This window comes from Colletotrichum gloeosporioides, assembly GCF_011800055.1.
Source record: "Colletotrichum gloeosporioides strain Lc1 chromosome Unknown consensus_66, whole genome shotgun sequence".
Lineage (NCBI taxonomy): Eukaryota > Fungi > Ascomycota > Sordariomycetes > Glomerellales > Glomerellaceae > Colletotrichum > Colletotrichum gloeosporioides.
In genome coordinates this window covers 861008-886924 of record NW_025544711.1, presented here as the reverse complement: position 1 = coordinate 886924, position 25917 = coordinate 861008, and the positions used below count along the sequence as shown (strand labels likewise).

Below are 25917 nucleotides of genomic sequence, written 5' to 3'. Positions count from 1 at the left end.
TAGCTTATTATTATTAATTTAGTTCTTCTTTAATAAACTCACTAAGAGGTATAATATACCCTATTATATAGTTTAATATAGTAATAATAATAAGATTAATAGTATTTTTTAAATATATTAGCCCTACTTAGAGATATTAAAGAGAAACTTAGAACTATTAATAATAGATAATATATATAAAGTAAGTAATATATACTCTTATTACCCCCCTATTTATTATTATTTTAATTTTTTATTAATAGAAGTATAGAGTAAATTAATTAATTCTAAATATTCCTCTTTTAAGTTATTAGTCTCTCTATTATTAATACTATATTTAATATTAGCTTTTATCTTATTTCTATTAAAATTACTAAATTTTTCTAATAAGTACTACTCTAACTATATAAGTTTCTCCTTAAGAACTTTATACTTAACCTAAGTATTATTATTACTAATTTTAACGCTAGTTTAAAGTATACTACTAGGGATATATTTTCTCTCTTAAAGTAATAGTTCTATATATAGTATATACTTAAAAATATTACTTTAAATATTAAGAAAAAATAGATAGGCTTATAAGCCCTTAAGGGTAATAAGGTAGCTACTACTACTTTTAATACTAGTAATAATACTATTAAGCTTTAATTTTATACCTAAAGTTATAAGATTACTACTTAACTTATAGTAGAGGTAGTTATATACCTAAAAAGTGTTAATAAAGCCCCTACTAAAAAGGATTATAACTATAATACTAATAGCCTTATTAAGGTATAAAATATCTATATTTACTTATTAATATATAAAGTATATAAAAAAGTATAATAATATATTAAGTAGTAGTTTTATAACTAGCTAAGTATATATAGTTTTATAGTATTTAGATTAATACTAACTTCTTAGATATTCTTAAATACTTCTAGATAATATATATCCTATACTTTAAAGAGTTTATTAATTACTCTATATATTAACTTTAAAACTATAACTATAAAATAATATTACCTACTAAGGGTAGTTACTATAAATTAAAATCCTATTTTACTTACTACCTCTTTAATCTATATATTCTATATACTAAAATATTTAAGATAGTTATTAAGAAGTAAGAGTAATATTAAGTAAAGTTTAGTAATAAGGTTTATAAATAATATACTACTTAAAAGAAGTATAAACTTATTAATAGCTTTATTTATAATATTTCTTTCTAAACTTTTAAACTTCTTTATAATTAATATAATACTACTAAAGATATATTTAAGTAGTAGAGAAACTTACCTACTACTTATATTAGTACTTTTTAGAAGTAATAAAGTCTACTTTATTATTATAACTTATTAGATTAACTATATAGTAGTAATAATAGAGTTCTCTATATTAAAGATATTAATAATTATTAATACCTTAATTAGAGTAATATAAATACTTTAGTTTATTAATTATTAACTTTTTATTAATATCTTTAGTCTAAATTAATTAGGATTAAATAGTTTATCTTTAAACTTAACCTAAATATTATTCTAAGAAATACTTAATACTAATACTATAATCCTAACTCCTCTAATAATAAGGCCCCCCCTATAATTAACTTAAGTAATACTTAATATATACCTTCTATATAGGAAGCTTATAAAGCCTCTAAGAGGTTTATATTTATATTATAGGTTTTAGTAATATTAATACTAGCTATAAGTTAAATAGATAGAGGTAGTAGTAGAGGTATATATTAGAAATTAAAATAAATAATAAGTAAGATTACTAAGTTTTATAGTATAATAACTACTCTTATTACTTCTATTAAAGCTCTTACTAGCTATTAAACTCTCTATTAATAATAATAGATTAATATTAAGAGATTATATTAGTAATAAGAAGATATATTATTAATTTAATAAGAGGAAGATTTTTAGTATTAATATATATTTATTATATTATAGTAGTAAAATTAGCTTCTCTAGTTAAAATTACTACTATTACTATAATAATATATCTTTTTAATATTATTAATATAGTTATTATTATTAATATAACTATTAGAGTAGATTTAGCTACTATTAAGATTATAAACTTAGAGGTAGCTATAAGTAGTTATTAATATACTCTTTTATACTTATTAGAAATTATATAATATAATAGCTTTTTAATTAAAATTAATAAAACTAACTACTAAGCTTTAAATTATTTAAATCTAAGGAGTTTTTAAACTATTTAATAACTTAGTAAAACTCTAGCTAATCTAAGCTAATTAGAAAGCTAAGATTTAACTAAGTAGAGCCCTTTAAGTTTAAGTATTTAACTAAAGGTACTTATACTTAAAAACTTAGGTATATTAGACTTTAGTAGGATTACTATAGCGTAGCTATACTAACCTATTTAAGTGCCTAATTTAGTTAGATCGGGTAAATTAATAAAACGACCCCATTAATTTAATAGCTACTATAGATAGGAAGGTACCTTAGCTGCCTGACCTTGCGACCTGAGGTCCTGAGCTCCTTGCTATGGATACGAAGAGGAGAGGAGGAGGAGGAGGAGGAGGAGGAGGAGGAGGAGGAGGAAGTAGACAACAAGGAAAGGAAGGGGGGGGGAAAAAAAAAAAACACAAATTGGGATAGTGGAGCGACCGAAGAGCGACAAGCATGCATGCCATGCTCGGGGCTGAAGAGGGCTCTTCCCTGAATTCGTACCCGGTGTCTGAGCGGGCTTCTTGATCGATCCTGACCTTAGGATGACGGTTACTTGATAACCCGACAGGTAGCGCTGGTCAGGTCATTCTGATGAGTTACTTGTTATATCATATGCAACAATAATTCTCTTGTCTGACTGGATGCTTGGACGAAATTGACTGTCGACTGTTGATTAAGGTGAGGATAGCGTCCCCCCTCCCGTCCCCTGCCCTTGAGAACTTGGGGCAGGTACTTGGTGAGGTGGAACGATGAACCAGTGGACGAACGACCTGGGGAGTCTAGCTCTTGTATGGAAGGTAAGGTAGGGAAGGTCCCTCGTAGGCCAGGACATGCTTGAGAGTGCCAGGGTATATTAGCTTTTCATTGGCAGTCTGCGAGAGGGCCCCGCTGTGATGCTCCAGAGCCTGGCAGCCTGCATGCTGTAGCTCCTGCTCTTCCTCCTTCTCCTCGGTTGTGCAGACCATTGCAGCACTCCAGGAGCTCCTCCTGTAACGTCTGTCAGCGATTGCTGTCGACGTTATGAGGAGACAGTTGCGGGCTGTGAGATCCTGCCGACTCGATAAGCCTTGCAAACTGTAAGGTACTCGTACTGACTGTGTCTAAGCAGCAATGGCGTTGGCCTTTCTGTTTCTTACCCAAAGCCCGCCGAATATGCATTTGAAGCACCCCCTGTGGTTTCACCGGTCCCCAAGGCTGGTGATCAACCTTCTTGATGCTACCAATCTGACCTTTGAAGCACCTTACAAACCGGGGGTTCAAGGTGCTAAATCGCTTTGCAAAGGAATCGTCACCTCCAAAATCGGACTTTTGAAAGAACATGATACGACGGTCTCTCGGATCTCGGGTTGTCGCGTCGCATTGGTGTGGGTAGCAGGTTGCTGGGTATTCTAGTCGGTACTACTCTTGAAGGATAAAAAATATCCATTTTCAGCTTCTCCTGAGTGACAAAAGCCTGTTCAAAAATGTTTGCGATGCCCACCCGACTGTTTCAAGCATCTTTTGGGATCTTGGGGCCGTCGTTTCGCCAATTGCGAAACTCGCAAGCCTTCCCTTGTCACCCAGTAGACCAGGATCTTTCACAGGGGATCGATCATCCCTTGTTCTGCCTTCGTTGCAGCCTCATGGAGAAGCATACCTAATTGACTTTATTCTGACCGCCGTTCAGTTAATCCGTGGTTGAATGTCGTCGTTATGTATATATATCAGGTTTTCTCACGGGCTTGGGATGTTGTGTTAATGTCATTACTCGCCCAGTAACACAGTGTTCTTCTTACTGGTCTTCTCCTTGATCTTGATACTCGGCCGATAGCCACCCAGCATCGCACATTGCCATGCACCTTGGTCCATCTTGCCCGCCTGCCATCAGCGATTGGCACTGTCTCAAGTGACCCTCAACACCCGCTTCTATGCAGCAAGATGCACCGCCCCCAATACCCGCCAGCTCATCAGTTTAGGGCGCCAAAAACGCCATGCTCTATGCCCATTGCCCCCAATCAAGACGAGGGAAAGAGTACCTCCCTGTTCTGGTCCTCGAGAAAGGAAAGAAAAATGCTCACACGCCCACATCAGCCAAACAAAATCTCCACAAACTCGTCCATAAAAGTAAAAGCTAAGTGAGCGCTGACAAGTAGTTAGCCCACTGCAACCAGAAGCGGTCAGAACAGCCACTTACTTGAGCCTTGAATTATTAAAGGTTGCAAAAACACGTCGGCTGGCTGCTTGGGCATTGACTCTACCGACCACACTGCCTGCCAGGTCTGGTATAAGTGTTGCTAGCATCAGGCTGGCTTCTGTGCGTGTCTGCTTCTTTTCTGCTGCTGTCCTTGGCAGCTTGTTCTTATTCATTTGTCCGCCGGGCCACATACTGTCTTGGAGCAGGGCAATATACTTAAGAATTGCGTCCTCTTGAACCAGCATTTTGACGTTGTCACGTACTTTGCGTTCTATGGTACCCCCGAGTAGTTGCTGGAGGACCACAACGACTGCCCGACCACGCAACCAGTTGTTGCCTCGATTGAGCTCGAATACCTCCAGGAAAATGTCGCAAATAGGCTTGATAAAAGACTCGAGCTCCTTATTCTCGAAAGCATTCAACTCGGCCTCGGCCTCGGCCGCATTGACGCCATCTTCGTTGACTGGTAGGGGCATTGCGTTCAACTGGTTGGTCGCTGCTGCAATCAGGTTCTGGCCGGCTAGCGAAAGTTGATCCAGGACTGGAATATTGCCAAGAATATCCTCCACACCGTCCGTAACTGAGTCGTAAAATCGCGTTATCATGTCTTTCTTGTCCTCGCGGTCCACCAGATCTTGACCCTGAGCAATCACGCTTTGAGACAAAAACGCTCGTAGATCTCGGCTCCGGCAGACTTCCGGTAGCATCAAGAGTTCGCGAAGATACTGCTCCAACGCAGCCCGTCTTTTGCGCAGAAACTCGCTCTGAAACTTCATGACCATTCGTCGTCTGGGAAAATCGAGGTTGCGAACGGATGGATACCTCGACCGAAGCTTTTGGTGCAGTTCATGGAACTCGCTATATCGGCGAGTGATGATCCATGTCGCTGCTGGCATCTTCTCTCCAGCATCCCGCTGTACCTCGATTACATAAAGAGCGAACTCCCTGCCGTCGTCTTCACGTCCCACCTGAATGGCTTTGATCTTGATCGTGGAGCGGCCGTAGAGGCTGTTGTCGCTTTCCTGTACTACGTACTGCTGTCTCTGCAACTCTTTACGACGAATTTCGCGCTGCAGACTTGCTTTGGACTTCCTTAGAATACGTAATTCGGCTGTGTTGTTCGTGAGTTCGGCCTTCTTCGTGAGAGATTCGACGATGGCATCTTGCGCTACAAGGCGATCGATGTCGTTAGACAGCGCTGTGATAGCTTCCGCCAGGCCCAGGTCTCCGGGCGCGGCTTCGTGAACTTCGTCCTCCACATCCATCTGTTTACCTCCGCCATCGTCATCCTGCTCGTCAGAAAGATACTTGTCCTCATCTCCGAAGAGATCATCGTCAACGAAAACTCCTATTCGAGATGCGGCGCTTACGAGGCCCAAAGATGACAAACTCGGTCTTTCGGCTTCCTTGGACGACTGTGCCGGCCGCGACACGTCGAGTGATCCTCGATGGGAATCATTATCGCCAGAGAAGAGGCTTGAGCCTGCATCTTCAGCCCCAAATAATGACGCCCGGAATTCTTCGGCTGTTTGAGGTCGGTTATCTTCCATGATATTATTTAAAGCTTCTTCCATAGCTTGAACCACAGTGGTATCGGGGACAGGATTGCTGGCTTCCTGGTCCAGACTCTGCACTGAGTCCATCATGTTGTCATGCTCAAAGTCTTCATCGTCAAATAACGGGTTTGGTGAGTCGTCGTCTAGAGAGCGTCGCTGTGCCGTTGCGGGGTCGAGACTGCCGCCATTAACGTTGGAGATCCTCAGATCCGACGCAGATCCGGCTCGCTTCGTCGTCGGACGTGTTAATCTCGGTGCAAGTCTTGCGACCGCATTCGGCTTGGACTGGTATGATTGGGAGCTTCGTTGTATGGGCGGATGGGCCACCGACGAGGACGGCTCAACTGTAGGGACAGCAGTGATAGCTGCAGATGCTTCTTCGGCTGCCAAGCACTTGTAAAAGAGGTCAGACTTCTTGAAAGATTGAAAGAATTGTGCTTGCATCCTCTCCAGGACTGCTGTTTGCGCTCTCAAGATGGCTCGCCGGGCTTTGTAGTACTGCTCTGCAGTAGCCGACTTGCCGGCGTTCAGAAAAGCCCGAACCTCGTCCCGAGTGGACTGTGACACCTTCAATTCAGCCTTGGCCAAGTACGCATGGTCGATTTGCGCCAGGTCTAGGCGATCAGAATCGGTCCACATGGACAGATTCGACGGGAGCTGCTCGTCGTCCTGGCCTTCATCCTCCAACGGGTTGCGGAAGCCATCAACCACCAGCCAGAACTGAACGAGAGGCATCATGCGATGACGATCCATAAACTCCATGAAGTAAGACAACCCTGATGCATCTCGGAGCAGCTCCACCAAAGAGGCGTGCTCAAGTTTTGACACCGCCTTGGTATTGCCTGCGGGGCGAGGAGGTAAGGCGGCAGCGTTTCGTCTATCTCCTCCCGCCGCAAGCACTTGAACGCGCTGGTCCAACAGCCTTTTGCCCATTTCCAGCCGGCGAAGATACACCTGGTCCTGGTTGTCTTCTAAAGAGTCTCGTTTTAGTTGACTAGCCACCTCGCTTCTCAGGCGCCTCGCATCCGAAAGATTATTTACTTTTCTTATGGCGCGGATGAACTTTTCAAACTTTCGTTCACTGTCGGTGGGCGAAAGTCGTGGTATGATTGCGGCTTTGCCCACCCTCGGGGTTGGCGAAGCATGCTGATCCAGCGCAGCTCGAAGCTTGCGGACGGTTGACCGGTCCTGCAACATAGATCGACCATAATTCTCCATGACTTGATTCCATGTATCGGGTTCGGCCAACATCTGGAGCACAGGAAACAGCACAGCGCATGCGACAATTTCTCGAATTATGGTGGAGACGGTGCGACTGGCGAGCATATTAGGCGGGAGGACCTTGGGCAAGATGCCCGAAACCATTTTTCGAAGATAATCTTGCTGAACAAGCTTGGTGTCGGGAAAAGACAACGATGCGGCAGGGTGCAATCTTCCATCCTTGTATTTGGAAGCAATTGCCAAGTCCAACTCCTCTGATTCCGTCACGGATCGGTTGAGCTTCCTCCCCCGAACCGAACGTTCGGCGTCGTAGAAGTCGCGGAAGTGAGCCGTTAGCATTGGGACAACACGAGTGGTGACGATGTCCACCAGATCAAGCTCCAACAATCTCTCTCTGATGTTGATAAGAGCATCGCGGATAGCTTTGTCCACTTGGTTCGCAAAAATGGGGTTTTTGCTGATGTTGGAGTACCACGAGGTGACAAAGTCCCGAACGATAAGACTGAGAAGATGGTCAAGAGCTTCGGATATTCGGGGCGAATCGGGGTCGAGGGAAACTTTTGAGTAGGAAAGGCGTGTATAGAGGTCGGCGACTTCGCGAGACCAGGCTTTCGGCGCAATGAAGGCGGGCCCCTGCGGACGAGGTGATCGATGACGGAAGCTTCGTCTAGAACCTCGGGACGTGAGGGAAATGACTGCTAGAATCGAAGCCACGGTCAGGAGAGCTCCTCCCAAGAGGGCATATCCGATCCATCGCAACGTCGGCGCCCAACTGACTGCGTAGCCCCAGGCAATGAAGCATGTGATGGCGGCAAAGATCAGGTCTCTTCCTTGCAGGGCCATAGTCCAGATTGGTATTGAAAGGCACCGTGTCGTCGCTACATCGTTCGATGTTGATATTTGCGGTGCTCCCGTAGCTGTGTTTGTAGATGATCGAGCGTGGCCTACGCTGAGCCTTATCGATTAGGGGGTGCGGTACGCGGACGTCCAAACCGACACGTGGAGACGATGTCGAGGTGTGGTGAGGCACTAGGTAAGGTTGAAGTACCTTCCAGCCCCTGACCAGCACATCGCTGCAAGATGCCTGCCCGCCTTACGCAATAGAGCCCTAGGTAGCACTGTAATGGAATATGCATGTGGCCGAATGGGTCCGTGCCCAATGAAGCTTTGCGACCATTAACATGAATATGTAATCCGCGAGAGTATACATTAAAGAAATCACTTGCGCAATGCTGATGAAGCATCTGTATCAACCAGAGGTAGAACCTAGTACGACGCTCCTCTTGGGTATCAATGAAAATATGTGGCATTTAGGGCTGTGCCCATTGCGTCCTGCTCAGAATCCGTCGCTCATCCTCATTTTTAACGCCATTACCAATTACCAGGCCGGGTCTTCCTTTCTGCGGAAAAGGGCAACATGCTTCTGGCCTTGATTCCGCGCCACTTTCTTTCCCTCCTCCGTTTCTGACCTCATGACCTTGACGCACTCGTCCGCTTCCTGCTCTTCCTCGGGTATACGCTCGAAAGATGGATGGGCGCCGAAGTGCTCTACCATCCACTGATGCAAGGGCTCGACGTCTGTAATGGTGTACACTATGCCGCCGGGCCGCAACGCAAAAGCATACTCTGAGTTTAGCGTGGTCGAAACGATCCTGGCCTTGTGTTTCCGGGCTTTGAAGTGAGGGTCCGGAAAGCAAATGAAGATCTTGGAAAGCTGTGCCTTCTGGAAGAAATTGGGTAGGAATTTCATGCTGTTGGCCCTGAGGCAGCTGATATTCTGGTAGAGTCCAGTGCCCTCGTTCTGCGCGCGAAGCGCTCTGATCCGCTCCTGTACGTACTCTGTGACCGAGGTTCGAATCTCGAGGCCTCCCAAAGTCAGTAAACCAACAGCTAAAGGCGTGCGTCATCCACATACCAAGAGCCAATGTGTCTGGCAAGAGGGGTGCCAGGGCCACAAGCAACCCGCCAAACCCACAGCCAATGTCAACAACCTCGACGTCCTTCCGCATACGCTTCGTTTGGTTCGTTGAAATGGCCTGCATATCTGTGTCGAGGGATGTCGCCGCAACGGGTTTGAATACCAAGGGGTGGTCTTCTTGGACGGTGAACGCGGGATAGTATTGAGTCCAGTCCATCTCATTCGGACCAGCTGGGCTGACATGCAACATGCAATTAGTATCATTGTCCATGGGCAGCGGACCGTTGTGCGACTCAACTAGACTAATTGATGATCTGAAAAAGGGTTCGCATGAGCTCTTTGCCGGTAGAACTTCTTTTTGGGCAACTCGAGCACGCCTTCTTGGCTGCGCGCATTGCGATAGTCTTCGCGTTTCTGGCTCTTTGGTTTGTGCGTTCCTTTGCCCATTTCGTCGTTTTCGCTCCGCGGTTGGGTATTTGGCAGGTGCTTGGGGGAGAACGTTTGGATGTCGCAAGTCTCTCCGAATTCGGCTTATGCGATTCGTGAAGGGGTTTGGGTCTTTTGAACCGGGTGTCGCAGGAAGGAAATAAGTATAGAGAGAGCGAAGAAAAAGAAGAGGAAAAAAAGCGTCAGGCAGAAAAATAGCGATGCAATTCGTGGTGCAGTGCGATGTCCATGGAGGGGGTTCGTAGGTAGTTGGGTGTCGCAAACGGAAGGCGGTCACATACCCATCCCCTGAAGATAGTATACCTACAACGGATGCGCGCTGAAGGCACTTACCAACCTGGGGAAAGAGGAATGCAGTTATGCCTCCAGTGCCGCACTCGCTGCTGGTCGAGGTAAGGTAAGGTACCTAGGTAATAGAAGGTGCCTTAGCTACCTGGGCTACACTTCATCACGGAGGCGCCGGCTAACCCATGCTCACGCAAGCGCGTTCTCCTCTCCCTTGGGTCTGACGTGACATCTCACATTCCACCATCAACTTCCTTCCACCTCACGCGGCTCTCACCTCATTCTCTGGAGAAGCATTGAACTTGCCAGGCTCGATGGGCACCTCATCAGCTGCCCAATTAATTGTCGTTCGCCCTCACGTTTGTTATCCGCCGTACATGCGTGCCTACATACTCACTTCCACCTGTCTCGTCTGCTTGCCTTCGTTCGTCACCCGCAGCACACGCATCTTGCACGTACCAACCTAAATCATATACCGAAACCCCACCACTTTCTTTCGCCCCTGTCGCAAAAAACGTTGGCTGCTTGATTCCCACCCGACGGGGATGGGTTCTCGGCCGCAGCAAGCCTCGTGGTACGACACGATGATGACTTACTTGCTTCTGGCCCCGGATTACCCTACTGTGGTCAGGTACATATCAGGCGCTTTCGTAAGTCTCACATTGAACATCTGCGTCGTGTCAAACCAAGCCCAGGCAAACTCCAAACTGACGGGATGATAGATTGCGCTGGGCCTGTTTTTTGTGGTTCCCATTATCCTGTTGATTGGATTTGACTTCGTTGTCTGGGTCTACCGAATCTGCTGGAATCGCCCCTGGCAGGAGTCAAGAAATGGTCAACTCAGACCTCCCACAGCTGCTCGACATGCCCCAGAGACAGCCGATGGCCTGACAGATGTGAAGCAGCGCATCAAAACTGCATAATACCGAGAGGCTTGGCGGGCAGACGTCGTTATCATCGTTGTTGTCGTCCTCCAGTCGCGGGCTGACCAACACACAAGTAAATGGAGGCCGTTTGGTTTTCGGAATGCATTAGGGCTCAATTGACGGCTCTTACAGGAGTTGGCGTTTATAAGGGTATGGTTACCATGTCGAGTACAACTGGATATTTGCAACGAAGCAATGATTATATCCATTCCCTGATGACGTGAATTCATTGACTTCGCTTTGGCTTGTCCCCCTCCGTCCTGCATGGTATTGACCATAAGTGGAAACGTACCTGGGTGTCTAGCAACTACGCTAGATGTACTAGCCATCGACGTCACCTACAACCTACCTACCTAGCTAGCTAGCTAGCTACACTGGTGGTGAGTGGTATGTAAGCCGAGCAGGAACCTCAAGGTAGTACCTACCTAAGTTACCTAAGGTACCTAGGTAGAAACCTTAGGTGCCTTAGGTGTGGGCCACTTCAAGCGCCACACCACGCTGAAGGTGCCCAGAGTAGAAGCGCCTGTGGACTCCCGTCTACACGACGACCCCCCGACATCTTTCAAACCCCCCCAAACTTACCGCAGCACTTCATCGTTTGTCCTCGACGGATGCAGGAACACAGAATCGCACCCAACAACTCCCCAGGACTTGTGCAACTGCCTCAGATCTGACTTCCTGCCGGTGAAGAATCATCATGCCCCAAGACCCAAACCTCTATGGGCAACCACCGCCTAAGAAGCGCAAGAATGATATGGCTTTGAGCAGTTCCATGGATTTCACTGCCCAGCTGTCCTCTATCATATCTGGCCCATTCGCCAACGCTCCTACGGTGGCAAGACCTCGCCCGTCGCGGTCCAAAGACAACATCTTTACTGGCGTAAAATCGAGGCGGCAGAACGACAGCCCCAGAAAGGCGGGCTCGTCGTCCAAGGCGGATTCCACGAAGCTGAAGCTGAGAGATCCTCTGCGTACCGGCGAAGAATCCTCAGAACTGGCCCGCACCCGGCGCAAGATGGAAGAGAAGGCGCGCCTGTACACCGCCATGAAACGCGGTGATTACGTGCCCAAAGAAAATGAAGCTGCGCCACTGATCGACTTTGACCGAAAATGGGCAGAAGCCGAGGCAAGAGGGAGAAAGGACGACGATGAAGACGCTCTAAGTTCCGACTCCGATGACGACGACGACAACGATGGTGATGGAGAGAACGCCAACCAGGAAATTGTTGAGTATGAGGACGAATTTGGGCGTTTGCGGCGGGGCACCAAAGTCGAGATAGAACGTCTGGAGCGACAACGCCGCCGCGGCCTTCTCGGTGCTGAGGAGCTCGAGCGCATGTCTGCTCGGCCTGCTGCACCCGCGAAACTTCTACATGGTGACGCTATTCAAACAATGGCATTCAACCCGGAAGACCCCGAGAAGATGGAGGAGCTGGCACGCAAACGTGACAGGAGCGCCACACCCCCCGACTTGAGGCACTACGATGCCGATAGCGAAATTCGAACCAAGGGTACCGGGTTCTATAAGTTTAGCAAGGATGAGGAGACGAGGTCTAAGGAATTCGAGAGTCTTGAAGCAGAGCGACAGAGGACAGAGACAGCGAGGAAAGATCGTGAGGATAAAAAGGAGGCAAGACGGAAGGAAATAGAGCAACGGCGTAGAGACGTCGAGGCGAGGAGAGCCCAGAAACTTGCTGATAGCTTCCTGGACGATTTAGCAACCGATCTCCAAGGCCAATAGATGGCAGTGTAGAAGCGTGCTCGGGTGGGTTTCTCATTAGGATGTCATTATTTGAATTGCGAAATTACGGAACTCTCGTTTGCCGCAGCTTCTGCATTCTTTTCATAGACAACTAGGACTAACAATATTGTTGACCGTGTAAGACAAACCAAACCTGCGTCATCAAGTCTTTCAACAGTGCTAAGCCAGTCTTGAGATTGAAAATTTGCTCCAATATCGTCTTTTTCCACGGAAGGGCCATTGAGGCCTTGTGGGCCCGTTCCTAGGTATTCCGCCAAACACACATATATATACAATCGCCAGCCTGCTGCGCCGGATGAACGAAGCCCACGATGCTCGTCCAGATAGATATCAAACGCCTTGAAAGAAAGCAAATGTAACAACAAGGCCGTTGGGCCAATAAAAGATGGTGTAGTACATTAAGCCGTGCAATAATAATGTTTTGTCATGGCACGTTGTGACAGACGCTGGGCGTTATGTGAACCACCAAATGCAGCCGCAATCACTCAGCTGACTTGTCCTCGTCGGCCGATCCCGTGATATCAACAGGCTGTCTTCGTGGATCCAGCGTTTCGAGTCGGCGATGGCGACTGTCTGCCTGTTCTCCATGATCATCACCTCCACGGGTTGGCCTTCCTCGTTCAAAACGGGGACCGTATTCTCTCCGTCATCACAAACCTCAACCTGTCGGCAAAATGCATTCTTGGTCTCGTCAAGGGATACACGACGCTCTTCGAACTTGATGACCTGCGGGTAAGGCGGAGGCGGAGCTCGTCGTGGCTTGTCGGTGGGAACCGCGGTAGAGAAAGTGCTCGTCGCCAATCCGTGGCGCACCAAGAAAGGTGTTGAATTGGGTGGAATTGTGGCAGCTGCTAGAGGTTTTGTCGTCGACGTTGGCTTCCGTTGATAGCTGTTGTTTTGTGATGGATAGACAAAAACTTCGAGGAGAGTACCAGGCCAAGTGCAGATCCAGGGTCGATCACCGGCCTGAGCTCCCCTCACACCCTTCCTGCTAAAGTCTCCGGACCCAGGAGGAGGGCCATTCCACCGCCTTTTCGCACTTGGCCTAGCTGTGCTGACCCCGGGAAATCTGTCCTCAGGTACGACGACGGTTTTGTTATATGTCATTTGAGCAAACCAGGCGGCACCCCGACCAGGTTCAGAAGTGTCGTTGACCAGCCGCATCTTCAGCGGGTCGATAATGAGAGGCGGTTGAGTGCCCCAAGCGAACATATTGAGCTTTTCGTCGGTGTGGTCGCTATCATTGAATGTAGTAAGTTTTAAGGTGTAATCAGATATGGGTAATTCGTTGGCAATTCGAGAAACGCCCATGACGTAACTAGTAAAAGGGATGTTACAGGTCCAGGCCTGCGACTGTGTCGTATCGTTGAAGCATGTACTCGGTGCCTGGCTAGCAATCAACGGGGGCAAGCCAAATGTACCGATCTCCATTGAAGGCAGGTCAGGTGGAAGAGTTGCCAATGGCTTAATGTCAACCGTGGCAGTTGGGATGACGAGGGGTACAGGCTCGTCATCTTGATGACGGCCTGGCGGTTTCTTATGTTTCGCAAAGAAAGTGCCAATGACTGCACCTAAAATAATGCCCCTGTGACATAAAGTTAGTCAATAAGTTTGCGTCAGGGCCGAATCCCACTTACATCAGCACCAACCCAACGGCCAACAGGCATATCGCCCAATACGGGATGACGCCAAACATCCTTCTCTTAGCCCTCTTCTGCCACTTGCGATCGGTGGCCTTCTCGGCGTAAGCCTCTGCAGCAGTGTTGATTTCGTGTTGGCTTGCAGTGTCTGAAGTCAAAGTCCTTGACGACATGCGCGACGGCAAACGAAGGTCTTCACGAGACTCGAACTCGGGGTTTCTTGTTGCGAGTCCGAGGCCACCAGCGCCGGGAATGACCGCAGGGGGGACAGAGGCTGCCATGACCGTCAACGAGTTTTGTGGTTGTGGTTGTGGTTGTGGTTGTGTTTGCGATTGCGGTTGTGTTTGCTGGCCCGATGTTTGTGGCGAGAGCTGCTGGTGAGGTACATCTTGCTGCTGATGATGATGTTGCGGTTGAGCCTGGGGCAAATCGCCGGGCTGTTTTCTCGCGTATGCCTGCTCTGGATACCTGGTGTATGGAGGGAGCTCTTCGGTATGCCCCAAGGGACCGATCAAGTCGGCAATTTCCTCCCCTTCGGGCCCCATACGTCGCTGATAGTTATCAGAGCGTCCGAACCCAACCGGAATATTGTCGCCCTCACCGGAATCCACCGGCACCGTGTTCTGTGTGTAGAGAGTGTACGGATGGGTCGGGCCACGGGGGCCAGCGTACGACCGTTCTGACATACGGGCGGTGGATGACGTCGCCACGCTGTTTGTTCGCTGGGGGTACATCTGATACGGGTGCGAGGGGCCAGAGGGGCCGTCATAGGGACTCTCGGAGCGCATTATGGGCGAATCGGTGGAAACGCTGGATACGCGTGAAAGTGCGGTGCCGTTCATTTGGCCGGTAGAACCATCATGTCGAAGGGCGAGAGGGTCGTGAGCGCGGGGAGGTTTCGCGATACTCGAGGGTCGGGCAGAAGGTACGGCCCGATGAGTAGCGGCAGAGTCTCGTGACACAACCGCCGAGCCAGTCGAAGGGTTTGTGATCGAGGGAATGGGTGGATGGGACGCAGAAAGATCGGCTGGGCGAAAACCGTCAGATAAGCCCATGGCGGCAGCCAGGTCGTATTCGTCGTCGTCGCCGTCGACGGTGGTTGATTGCCTCGCCGAAATCCTAAGGGAAGCCCTCCTCTCGTTGCCCGCTTTGTCATGAAAAGGATCCATTGTGATGTTGTGCGATGGTCAGGATTCAAATCGACGACGAGCTGCGGCGGTTAAGATGTGGTTGCACCAATTTCACAACATGGGCGTCGGCCGCTGACCCCAGAGGCCCAAGTCCAAACCCAACCTCAACCCGTGGTTCCTCGATAATACCGCTCCGAACCAGTCGTCGCTGAGAAGAGGTGGACAGTTCGAGGATTAAAGCGTCGGGGAGTGGACGACTAAGATTGAAGAAAAAGGTCGTGGGTGAATGTGCAGTACGAAAAGCAGCGTGGTATGGTCTTGGGAGGAGAGAGGAAGGATAGTCAGACAGGCTGGGCGGTAGCGCAGGACAGGTCAGGATAGGATAGGACACAGTCGGAGAGAGAAGCGAAGGCAAAGGACAGGGCGAGGGGGAGAGAGGAGGAGAGGAAGTGCGGGTGCGGAAGGGCACTACTAGACAAGGTTGGACGATTCAGGAACAGTTTGGGTTTGGGGTCCGACACGAAGCATCCAGGCGCATGATTGGTGGGCTCAGGGGAGGGGCCCTTTTTTCTGTGTACCGGGCGGCGGAGGCAGGATACCCAGGGGCCGTATTCAGAAGTACAAACAGCGACGAGTAGCGAATCCGCTAGTGACTTTTCTGCTGGAGACTTTTCTGCTGGAAACGACCGGGGGTGTGAGAGAGACGGCCAGAGAACCAAAGAGCGCGCTGCATGAGGGATGGGGGGGGTGATCCATGGATGATGGATGGACTTGAGAAGAAGGGGAGCCGTGCCGTCTCTGGGTGCATTTGTGCAAGGAGCCCTGGACGAGGCCGAGGACGGGGGGGATGACTAGGAAGGTAGCCTGAGTGGAAAGAAGTCTAGACACACGGAGAGAACGGGGAAAAGATACATGAGAGATGCGCCGTCAGCAGCGGGCGAAGCAAGTACCTATTGCCGAGCGATACCTGTTCCCCCCTTCCCCCCAGCTGGATACGTAGGTAAGGTACCTTGGTAGGCATGGATAGAACACTCGGTACCTACCTAATACAGAAGGCAGGTAGCCAAGCTTCCCAGGCTTGCGCCGGGTGCAAGACCAAGACCAAGACCAAGAACAGCGGCAGGCCGCCTGACTCTGGAAGACGATGCCCTTGCCTCGTCGGTGAAGTGATGATCATCAAGACAGAAAATCTCAAAATAACGACAGCTTGCCTGCGGATCGCGCTACAGAAGACGATGCAGCGGGAGCCAGAAAGCCCCGCTGATGCTCCCTGGAAGTGCAGGCGCCGGCAACAGTGCAGGTGCAGGTGCAGGTGCAGGTGCAGGTCGTTGTGCAGTCGTTCGTTCGTGTGAGAGAACGGTGGGGATATTGCGGCATTGGTGTCTGGAGTCCACAAACGCTAAAATAAGTGAGCCCACTTGGACGGAGAGGACGGGCGAGAAACAAGTGGGTAGGAACTCTCTCGTTTTTCTTGTTCTATCCGTACACTACGAATACCTACTGCGTACTTGGTGACGGTATCTGCAGTTCATGGAGCTGGTTGCCTGGGTGGATGCCATCCAAGGTGCCTCTCTACAAATAATCGCCCAAGTCAAGTACACCATCCAAATGAATCCAAATCAACATGTCGTGACGTCTACTATGTAGAAGAGCATTAATAAGGCGGGAGATCCCCGTGTCGGCGTGAGTCGATCTACACACACACGGCATGCTATGATTGCTGAGCCTATTAATCTCCGATCTTGGGCGACTCTTGTTTCGTTGCGCTGAGAAACAGCCACAGCCCGACCAGTGCTGACAAAGGAAGGTTCCGAGGTAGCTCATGACACCCGACTCGGCGGAGGAGAAGAAGACTTGCTCGGAATGACGCTGTCACAACGGAAGGTTTCAGAAGTTTGGCAAGCAGTGGGGGCTGCTTCAAGTGCTGCGGGTGTTGTATGTCTGGCCAAAGACGACAATGTCCAAACAGAAACGCGAATGGGAGCAGGGACGACCGCAGATCTCGGTTTTGGGTGCTGGGGCAGACCATGGCGCTAGGGCCCGTACTGGCATAGTGTCGCTTCCTTCGGCACGAGCACTGTGACAGAGCCCAGGTAGGCCCCTGCGCACTACGCAGTCGGCCAAGACCGCATCTCAGGCAAATCCTACGACTCTCTAAGAGATGGACCGAAACTCAGAAGCTGGTGGGGCCCGGAGACAGATGCGGTCTGGCGTGTCGTTGTCAGCCCGCTGCAAATGGTCCAGAAAAGCAGGTGGTGACGGGACCGGGACTGCTCACTGCTTGAGAAAGTGGAAGCAGATCCGCTGAATGGCGACTCAATCTTGGTAACACAATATGGATGCCCGCGATAAAAGATGCGCTGTCACGTACTTTAAGGTTACTGTCCCTCACTGGCTCGCTAGGAAAGGAACCCTGCTTCTCAAATCGCATCGCTAACGAAGCTTTCCACGTTGCGGACATATACAACTAAGGTATGTACTATTAAGGTCTGCTCAATTACTAGCAAGCAGGATTCAACCAGTCGGGTCCTCGAAAGAGTTGGACTCAGTCGGCGGGATCCACCGAATGTCATCGGGTATATCATACTTAGCCGTCTGGTACTGATAAAGCGTCTGCCTGCATGCAAAGACTATGTATGTACTGTTGAGGTTCAGCAAACACATAGACACCTATCCCGGCAAGAATCCCATCTAATCACAATTGTCCCCCGTTACCATCGCCAGCCGCACTACCATGTACACCTATTTCACTTCTGACTCTGCACCTTCAGGCACGGTATAGCGCATCTCATGTTTTAATTCGTTTTAAGCCTCCCCATTCATTGCCCATCCAATTGAATGCGCAATTTACAAAAGCTCTTGTTACCCCGTCTCGCGTTTTGCTTGCATTCGCCTGCTTGCTAGCAGGCGGTCCAGCCAGATAAATGACCTGGTGCTATTTTGCTCAAACCTGACCATGGCACCTCGGGGATCAACATCGCCGTGGCCTCATTCGCCCGGGAGCCAACATCGGTCAACTTGTGGTGGCTTTGCTGGGGCGGAAGTCCGAACCAAGGCTTGTCAGCGCATATTGCTTATGGTCTTTTTCGTATGGCTGTCGGATCCCGCACGTAGCTGTCTAGGTGCACGTTCGCAGGCAGGATGTGTACTGCGACTGGCTGCCGTCGACGCTGGCGCAGCCCTGTTTTCGTCTAGTGATCCCCCCGTCTCGACCAACCTACAGCTGCACGTCTAGATGCATCCTGTCTGGCTCACCGAGCGCCAGTGACGAATGGTTTTGGCCTGCTACCGCTCATGCGCTCGCAGCCTCATGTTCACTCCGAATGCTCTGCTTTGTAGTCTATCGGTAGTTGAGTCTGGACATTGGAGGCTAGAAAGTCACAACAGCCGCAGGCTGCGACTCGGCTGCGCATATAACTTCGATACGCATTGTGTACTACCTCATGCCCGTTTCCCCTGATTTTCCGAGGGCGTAGGAAGCAACAGAGTGATGATAAGAGCAGGTAGATCATGTCCTGGCCCCTCTAATATATATACATATATATATATATATATATGTCTCTGTGCGACGCCTTCGGCCTCGATCCGTACCTGGACAACTAACTATGGGTCGACACTCGTGCGACTTGAGCGTGGGTAGCCGCTTCCTGAGACCTTGATCGGTGTTTCCCAGGTATTCTGCCATTTCACATGGTAGGTAACTCGTGTGCACTTTAAGTTATCTCAAAAGCTTCTGTTGAAACAGCTTTACTGGTCAAACATGTGCAGGGCTGCCGTGGAAGTAGGGCGAAATGGCTGCCTTTTCACGGGAGGGTGTTGTACCCCGCGCATGGGACACACACAGCAGCCTAGTCCCTCGAGTCTTGGGTATATCACTGGTTCGATCTTGAATACATCTCTCGTCGCCGTGATATGATGAGGTACAAATCACCTCGAGTCCCCTTGCTTTTGCACTTGCATCACGCACTTCAGCACATGTGGGCCGTTGCCCCCCTCGGAGCCATGCACCAAGATGAGGCGAGCAGCATCGACCAGCAGTAGACTTGCTCACGGCCACGCTCGTCCCCTCTGTCTGCAGCAAAAATGCAACGGGTATTTGATGAGGTCTCTTCCCGGGGTTCCGCTGCTTGTTGCTTGCTTCGTCTCTTGCTCGGTGCTCAGCAAACTCAGCCTGTCTTAGTAAGGGTTTTGCCCATACGGTGCCTCCGGTGCCTTGTCTTCTCGCATCACAACCTACCTGCCGGCGCACCTTCGTCCCATCCCTCTCTTGCAGAGGTTTCTCTCTGCTGCTCTTGCACCCGCTCCCGCTCCCGCTCTCCCTTCTACGTGTGATTCTGCTCCTCCTCTTGCTCTTGGTCTTGCCCCCAAAAGTAAAAGTTGGTGCTGGGACGAAAATTCCCAAAGCTCGCCATGCAGGCAGCCATGCCCCACTCATCGGCTTCGAGCTCGTCGGGAAGCTCTCGGTCATCCTCAAGATCATCTTCGGCCTCATCCTTGCGCTCGGGGAGTTCCAAGAAGTCGAGATCTTCCCAGGTCTCTCACTCCAACATTAAGAGTGACCACTGGGCTGTATCCTTCATGAAATGGACCACCGGCGCTCCGCTCGGGAAGCCTCTATCGCTACGAAGAACCAAGGTCCACGAGATTGACGAGACTTGGGGCTTGTACCAGGACGATGCTTCAATGTACAGCGATTGCTCTTACACCCATTATGCGTGGGTAACCCCAAGATTCGACGACAGCATTTCCGAAATAGCGTCCAGGACAAGTAGTCGCTCGTCTGGCCGTCTTCGGAGGAAACACCGCTCCAGAGCCCCGCCTCGCTTCGGACCGTCTCCCGCCATGCACCCGCCACCTCTCTTCGCGCAACACCCACATCCACCGGGACCGCCTCCTCCACCGTTCATGTCGCCCCAGCACACATTTCACGATAACCATGGCTACGAAGGCGAAGACGACGACGACGACGAGGATGTCGAGAGCGGTTACGAAGATTACGGCACAGAACCGCAATTCCACCCACATCCTCACCCTCCTTTCCCGCCAGCGTCCGCACACCCGCCAGCCCCGGGTGGCGAAGCTCCCTTCATCGTTCTGAACGGCGGTGGCGGCGGCGCTCACAAATACACGCCTTGGTGATTGAAACATTCCGGATTGTAACATTTCGAAACATTGCTTCGAATGAGTGAACAATGGCTAGTTGCGCTCCAGGCGGTCTGCTCTTGTGACGAATTGTTAGGTCTCGGCGTACAAAGAGAGACACACCTATAACTTTGACCCCCTTCAAGTACCCAGAACACAGGAGGGAAGAACAGAACCTTCAAGGAGGGGGTACGGCCAAACAACTTACAATATGTAATTGCAGTAACGAGATTATGATAGTCTGTGAGCAAAGAATGTGTTTGTATAGCTGCTAATATGATGATGAATTGCTGCTTGAGACCATTGCATCCAAGCCTGGTGCTGTGTGAAGTGGCCGTACGTTAACGTTGTAGGACACAGCTTGAGCCAATAGAAGAACAGGTGGATGTGCGTCATTCGGAGAGCCCGCTGCACAGAACGTTGCATGGCGCATGGCGTGGCTAGGCGCAGAGTCCTCAGCCACAAATTGGTTGGCCTCGGCGGCGCTCCATCGGGCGGACCATTTCCAGGCAACCATCGCACCGTCAACCCCAGAGTGGAGAGTATGACCTTGGACTTGAATGGACTCAGCCTCTAACGGCTTTACCGGGCGTTGGTCTTCTCATTCGTTGGTTTCGCGAGTATTCTTTTGCCGATACGTCAGATGCCATTCATCCCACATGATGATATGCAGTCATCCTTTCCAATGTTGGTGGTCACTTCCTGGGGCTTGCAGTCAGATAAGGTGCAGCTCCTCTTCTTACTCCTTCGACTAATCCAAACATGGTCCATATATTCCACCAGCGGATAACTAGTCTCTTCGGACAGGCAGTCGTGAAGCATAAACTGGCGAAGGCACCGGCCAGCTCGCTGCGGCTGCTTAGCTTCTCCTTGCCCTCACAGAATATCTCCACAAGGTTTCTGTTGCGTCCTCTGGCTGCGGCCCACCGCCCCTAGCCCTTCCGGAGTGACTCGAGTAGATGGATCATGCCTGGCGGCCTCACCGTCTAGGCGATGTCATTGGCTCGTAGGGACCACAGAGGCATACGCCGGCCTTCATGGAGATGTCTCTTTATGACTGGTTGGTTCCGGTCACGAACACAGAATGTAAGGCGGGATGGCTGCCTTCTCTGCGAGATATATACCCCAAGGCAGCCTGACCATATTCACTGGTCTCTTCTCTCTGTGTCACCCACCCTTTCTCTCAAAACCCTCCCTCCGTCCCTACAACTCTTGACTGGCCTTCAAACACACAAGCCGTTCAAAGCAACACAATCATTAGTTTCCAAGAGCCGGCCTTCGAAAAGAATTCGTCAAAGCCCATAGACATCATGGAGATTTTTTCGCAACCCGCCTCCTGCGCGGACCCCTCGAATACATCCGAGTCCATCGCAGCTCAGGCACCTCCTCAAATGGCACTGCTGGACTTCTTTTTCCCCGGGTTCAGCGTCTTTTCGACCGCCTTTCAAAAGTATCTAGGCATCGATCTCAACGTCTACATACCTCTGGTTATCCTCTGCGGTGGAGCAACATTCGCATGGCGCTACTTCAGCGATTACCTTTGGGAGAAGATTGATACCTATCTCATGTCCACAGTCGAGGTTCGCACCGACGATGAAATCTACGTAAGTACGGGTCAAAAATTCAGTCGTGATGGGTGACATACTTCATGACCAAAAAACTGAACTCGGATAGAACATTCTCATGTCTTGGGTCGCCGCCCAACGCTTTGCCAAGAACTCTCGGCGGTTCGTCGTCAACACAAACCTGAACTCGCGGTCCTGGTTCCTTTGGCGCTGGGATGATGATGACGAGGAGGACAACGATTCTGGGGAAGTGTCAAGCGAGCCGGGCCCGAAGAAGAAGCCCCTGGCTTACACACCCAGCTTTGGTAGCCATACCTTTTGGTACCGCGGCCACCTTCTACTCTTCAAGCGCAGCCAGAATCAGCAACAAGCCTCTTACCTGGTCGTTAGCGAGCGCGAAGAAATCAGTGTTTCCTGCTTTGGCCGTAACCCCTGGATTCTCAAGGAGTTGCTCCAGGAGGCTCGAACCGAGTACCTCAAGAAGGATTCTCAAAAAACAATGATCTACCGTGGTAGTACACGTGCCGGCACGACGGAGCCCTCATGGCAGCGGTGCATGGCGCGCACATCTCGACCCTTCTCGACTGTTATTCTCAATGAAAAGACGAAGCAAGAGCTCGTGGAAGACGTCGCCGATTACCTCTCACCCGCAACCCGGAAGTGGTATTCGAACCGTGGAATCCCTTGGCGGCGCGGTTACCTTTTGACCGGCCCCCCTGGAACCGGCAAGTCCTCTTTGTCGCTTGCTCTGGCGGGATTCTTCAAGATGAGGATCTATATAGTCAGTCTGAACTCCATCTCTGCCAACGAGGAAAATCTTGCCACACTCTTCGCAGAGTTGCCACGCCGATGTGTAGTTCTTCTCGAAGACATTGACACTGCTGGTCTCACCCACACGAGGGAGGACTCGACGGCTGAAAATTCAGATGCCAAGGAGGGTTCTGGTGACATGGTACCTGGACAGACCACCCCAGGCAACGCCACATCAACAACAACGAATTCGAGCAGGCTGTCACTCTCTGGTTTGCTAAACATATTAGATGGCGTGGCTAGTCAAGAGGGCCGTGTACTGATCATGACAACAAATCACGTGGAGAAGCTCGACAAGGCTCTTATTCGACCTGGTCGCGTGGATCTTGTGGTTAAGTTCACACTTGCCGACGAGGAGATCATCGGGTCCATATTCAGAGCCATCTTTGCTCCCCTCGAAGGTGACGAGAACGAAGCCGCCCAGCAGACGCAGAGCCTCAAAGACTCCGAAGGCGAGAAGGCCTTGGCCGAGCAAGAGGCCATGCGTACAGCTGAGATCAAGTTCAAGGTTGACAAATTGTCGAGGGATTTCGCCACAAAGATCCCTGCCCATGAGTTCAGCCCAGCTGAGATTCAGGGGTTCCTTATGAAGCACAAGCGTAGCGCCGAGAACGCGGTTGCTGGCGCTGCAGAATGGGTTGTGGAGACGCGCAAGGAGAAGAAGGAGAAGGAATTAAAAGCCGCTGAGGTGAAGCGGCAGGCCGAAGCCAAGAAGAAGGAGGAAGAGGAGAAGAAGAAAAGAGAGGGAGAGGGAAAAAAGACGGAAGAGTCGGTGGAGGAGAAGGAAGCTGATAAGGTGCGTAGGAAGCAGGCGAGAAAGGACAAACGCAACGTTGGGAAGAACATGAGGAGCAAGCCAAACAAGGAAGATTCCCTCAACTCCTCAGACTCGAGCGATTCGGAGTCCGGTTCCGGCTCCGATGTGGATGCCAGTACCGAGGTTGCGAACACGGCAGCGGCGACGGGAGCGGCCGAGGCGGAAGAACAGGCGACAGAACCGCCGGCCCTGTTGACTGATGGAGCGAAAGCCGAGGGCGGAGGTGACGACACCACCCGAAAGAGAGACTCGGGCTACGGTACTCCAGTGGAGATTTGAATTACATTGCTGGCATTTGGACGAGCTTATTCTGGTATACGAGAGTGCATTGACCGGCGTTTGGGACGGTTGACTTGTAAATGGGGAACTCCGACAGATGACTACGTATCCATGTCACTGCGCTCGTCTTTGTAGATGCGCATCTCAAGCAGCTGCTTTGCGGAAGACCGCACTAGAATACCCTCTATCAAAACCAACTTTTCGAGCTCGATAATATTCACTACAATGCGTCCGTCGCAACGCAGTTCCTGTGGCCGGAAAAAAAAAAAACGCCAGGCATAGTGAACGATGACGCTGGGCTAGGTTGGGTTCGTCAACTTAGTCCAGCGACCGAACTAACTTGGCTGCTGTAATTCTTTCTTGGCTGAGTCAGTAAACCGATTCACATAGACTTACCGGAAGAGATCCCTACGATGGGTGTCTCATTGAGATGCGTGAGCCAGAGCATATGGGAGACGAATAGCCTACTAGCCCGACCATGACGGCAGTCTGCATAGTGCCTCAGGAAAGGGATATTCACGAACAACCTCGATTTCGCGGTCCTTGCGGAGAGGGGCCAATCAGGGCACCCGAGGCGGCATGTCATAATCTACATATGGTCCGATGGACGGAAAAGGCACGAAAAAGGAGAAAAAGAAGGTCGGGGGTGGGGGGCAGGCGCAGCTGAATCCGAGTTGCGACCTACGGGACTTGAAGGGCGGTTCAGATTTTGGACGATATTTTGCCTGTGCTGAGACGGCAGTGAGCGAGGGGTGAAGGGCATGTTTTTCATGCTTTCTGAAAGGGAGAAGCCGGAACCTGTGTTCGTAAAGGAGGGTTGGACCATGTGCCAGGGCCAGAGGGCCGATGCGAGCGCGGAGATGTGAGGGTATGGCGATGACGGAGACGACAGGCCAAGAAGAAAAATCTTGCTGGACTTTGAGTCTTGTTACACTCGGTCGAGGAAGCTCGGATTTCGAGCAAGACACGCGGGTGAAGAGAGTGACGGCGGATGCAGACCCAAGGCGACTTCTTAGTCATGGGCGAGCAAAAAAAGTACCTCAAGTATTGTGGCGTTGACTTTGAGGGAATATTACGAAGTATGCATCGAGACGAGGGGGAGCTCTCCAGGGTGGGTGACTCGGAGCATCGGTGTCGGCCACTGTGACGGAGGAGGACTCAAATGTTAGAACAGGTTGAGGAGGAGGAGGAGGGCCCACGTCCCTCGGAGGGCCGATGCGGCTTCGATATCGAAACAGATGTGGTAGTGAATGGGACGACTTGTTCAAGTCGAGGTGATCCATTCAGAACTTCACAAGAGGTGGGGGACAAGGGTGGCGCGGCGGCTAAGAAGGAGTAATGGCGACTCTGTTACGTACAGATCCCGAAGCAGAAGTACTTTGGCTACCCTAGGTCATCGTCGTTGTCGTCGTCGGGCAACGAGATGTCACCAGGGCGAGGCAAGATGAAGTTACTTGTAGTTTCGGCAAGGCGAAAGACTCAGCCACAGTCACGACGCATACCAAGAGTCCCGCGTATGTTTGTAGATAGGTAGATGACTGTGAAAGCTGTTCAGTCTCGTTCCGAGGCCGACACCAGCACAGCCGCCACTCGAAACAGAGACTCGGAGCTGCCAAGCCATGCGAGCCGCGGGCTACGGCCTTGGTGTGGGTTTCGTGCGGTCTTTTCCCGCCTTGTCTTTTTCTGTTCTTTTCATACCTTGCTGGCGCCGGCGTCCGAGAAGAAGAAGAAGGAGGGAGGGGAAAAGATGCGAGAACGGCTTGTCGAGTGGAGCCTCAAGTTCTCACCCCAGAACATGGATGAGAGTCTCAAGCATGGCGCGCCGGCGCCACAATCTGCTACGTTATCAAGTACCTTTGGACGCCCTTGGCGAGTCCGGTGCGTGAGTAGGTACTCTACCGTTCGCTTCCAAGGTCAGCCGCCATGTCCTTATCCGCTTACCCGTTTTCGCGCAGGCCAAATTGCGATCCCAGGTAATCAAAGAGGCCAGAAGCAAACAAACGCGTTGAAGAACTGCAGATGTGTCACGTACGTACGGGTACCCAAGAACGCAGCCGGGACCGACGAGCCGGATGGGAGGGGGG

At 50.3% G+C, this 25917-nt stretch overlaps 7 protein-coding genes across 7 annotated transcripts; 4 read left to right on the top strand and 3 right to left on the bottom strand.

Annotated features, from left to right (window-relative positions):
- Positions 1-4331: 4331 nt before the first annotated feature.
- Positions 4332-7955, bottom strand: GCG54_00014888 (Sorting nexin-12; the record flags this gene model as incomplete). The annotated part of the gene is made up of 1 exon (XM_045414709.1): positions 4332-7955. One exon carries the CDS (start codon positions 7953-7955, stop codon positions 4332-4334), a length of 3624 nt encoding a protein of 1207 aa, XP_045260831.1.
- A 535-nt stretch (positions 7956-8490) lies between these two features.
- On the bottom strand, positions 8491-9477 carry GCG54_00014887 (tRNA (guanine-N(7)-)-methyltransferase; the record flags this gene model as incomplete). Its single annotated transcript, XM_045414708.1, has 3 exons — positions 8491-8951; positions 9028-9344; positions 9383-9477. The coding sequence occupies 3 exons, from the start codon at positions 9475-9477 to the stop codon at positions 8491-8493; spliced, it is 873 nt and encodes a 290-aa protein (XP_045260830.1).
- Positions 9478-10307: 830 nt separating this feature from the next.
- Positions 10308-10685, top strand: GCG54_00014886 (uncharacterized protein; the record flags this gene model as incomplete). The annotated part of the gene is made up of 2 exons (XM_045414707.1): positions 10308-10412; positions 10485-10685. 2 exons carry the CDS (start codon positions 10308-10310, stop codon positions 10683-10685), a joined length of 306 nt encoding a protein of 101 aa, XP_045260829.1.
- Positions 10686-11385: 700 nt separating this feature from the next.
- GCG54_00014885 (uncharacterized protein) lies at positions 11386-12429 on the top strand (the record flags this gene model as incomplete). Its single annotated transcript, XM_045414706.1, has 1 exon — positions 11386-12429. One exon carries the CDS (start codon positions 11386-11388, stop codon positions 12427-12429), a length of 1044 nt encoding a protein of 347 aa, XP_045260828.1.
- Positions 12430-12903: 474 nt separating this feature from the next.
- On the bottom strand, positions 12904-15259 carry GCG54_00014884 (uncharacterized protein; the record flags this gene model as incomplete). Its single annotated transcript, XM_045414705.1, has 2 exons — positions 12904-14035; positions 14088-15259. The coding sequence occupies 2 exons, from the start codon at positions 15257-15259 to the stop codon at positions 12904-12906; spliced, it is 2304 nt and encodes a 767-aa protein (XP_045260827.1).
- Positions 15260-19642: 4383 nt separating this feature from the next.
- GCG54_00014883 (uncharacterized protein) lies at positions 19643-20359 on the top strand (the record flags this gene model as incomplete). Its single annotated transcript, XM_045414704.1, has 1 exon — positions 19643-20359. One exon carries the CDS (start codon positions 19643-19645, stop codon positions 20357-20359), a length of 717 nt encoding a protein of 238 aa, XP_045260826.1.
- Positions 20360-21672: 1313 nt separating this feature from the next.
- On the top strand, positions 21673-23833 carry GCG54_00014882 (putative mitochondrial chaperone BCS1-B; the record flags this gene model as incomplete). The annotated part of the gene is made up of 2 exons (XM_045414703.1): positions 21673-21966; positions 22037-23833. 2 exons carry the CDS (start codon positions 21673-21675, stop codon positions 23831-23833), a joined length of 2091 nt encoding a protein of 696 aa, XP_045260825.1.
- Between the last annotated feature and the right edge of the window lie 2084 nt (positions 23834-25917).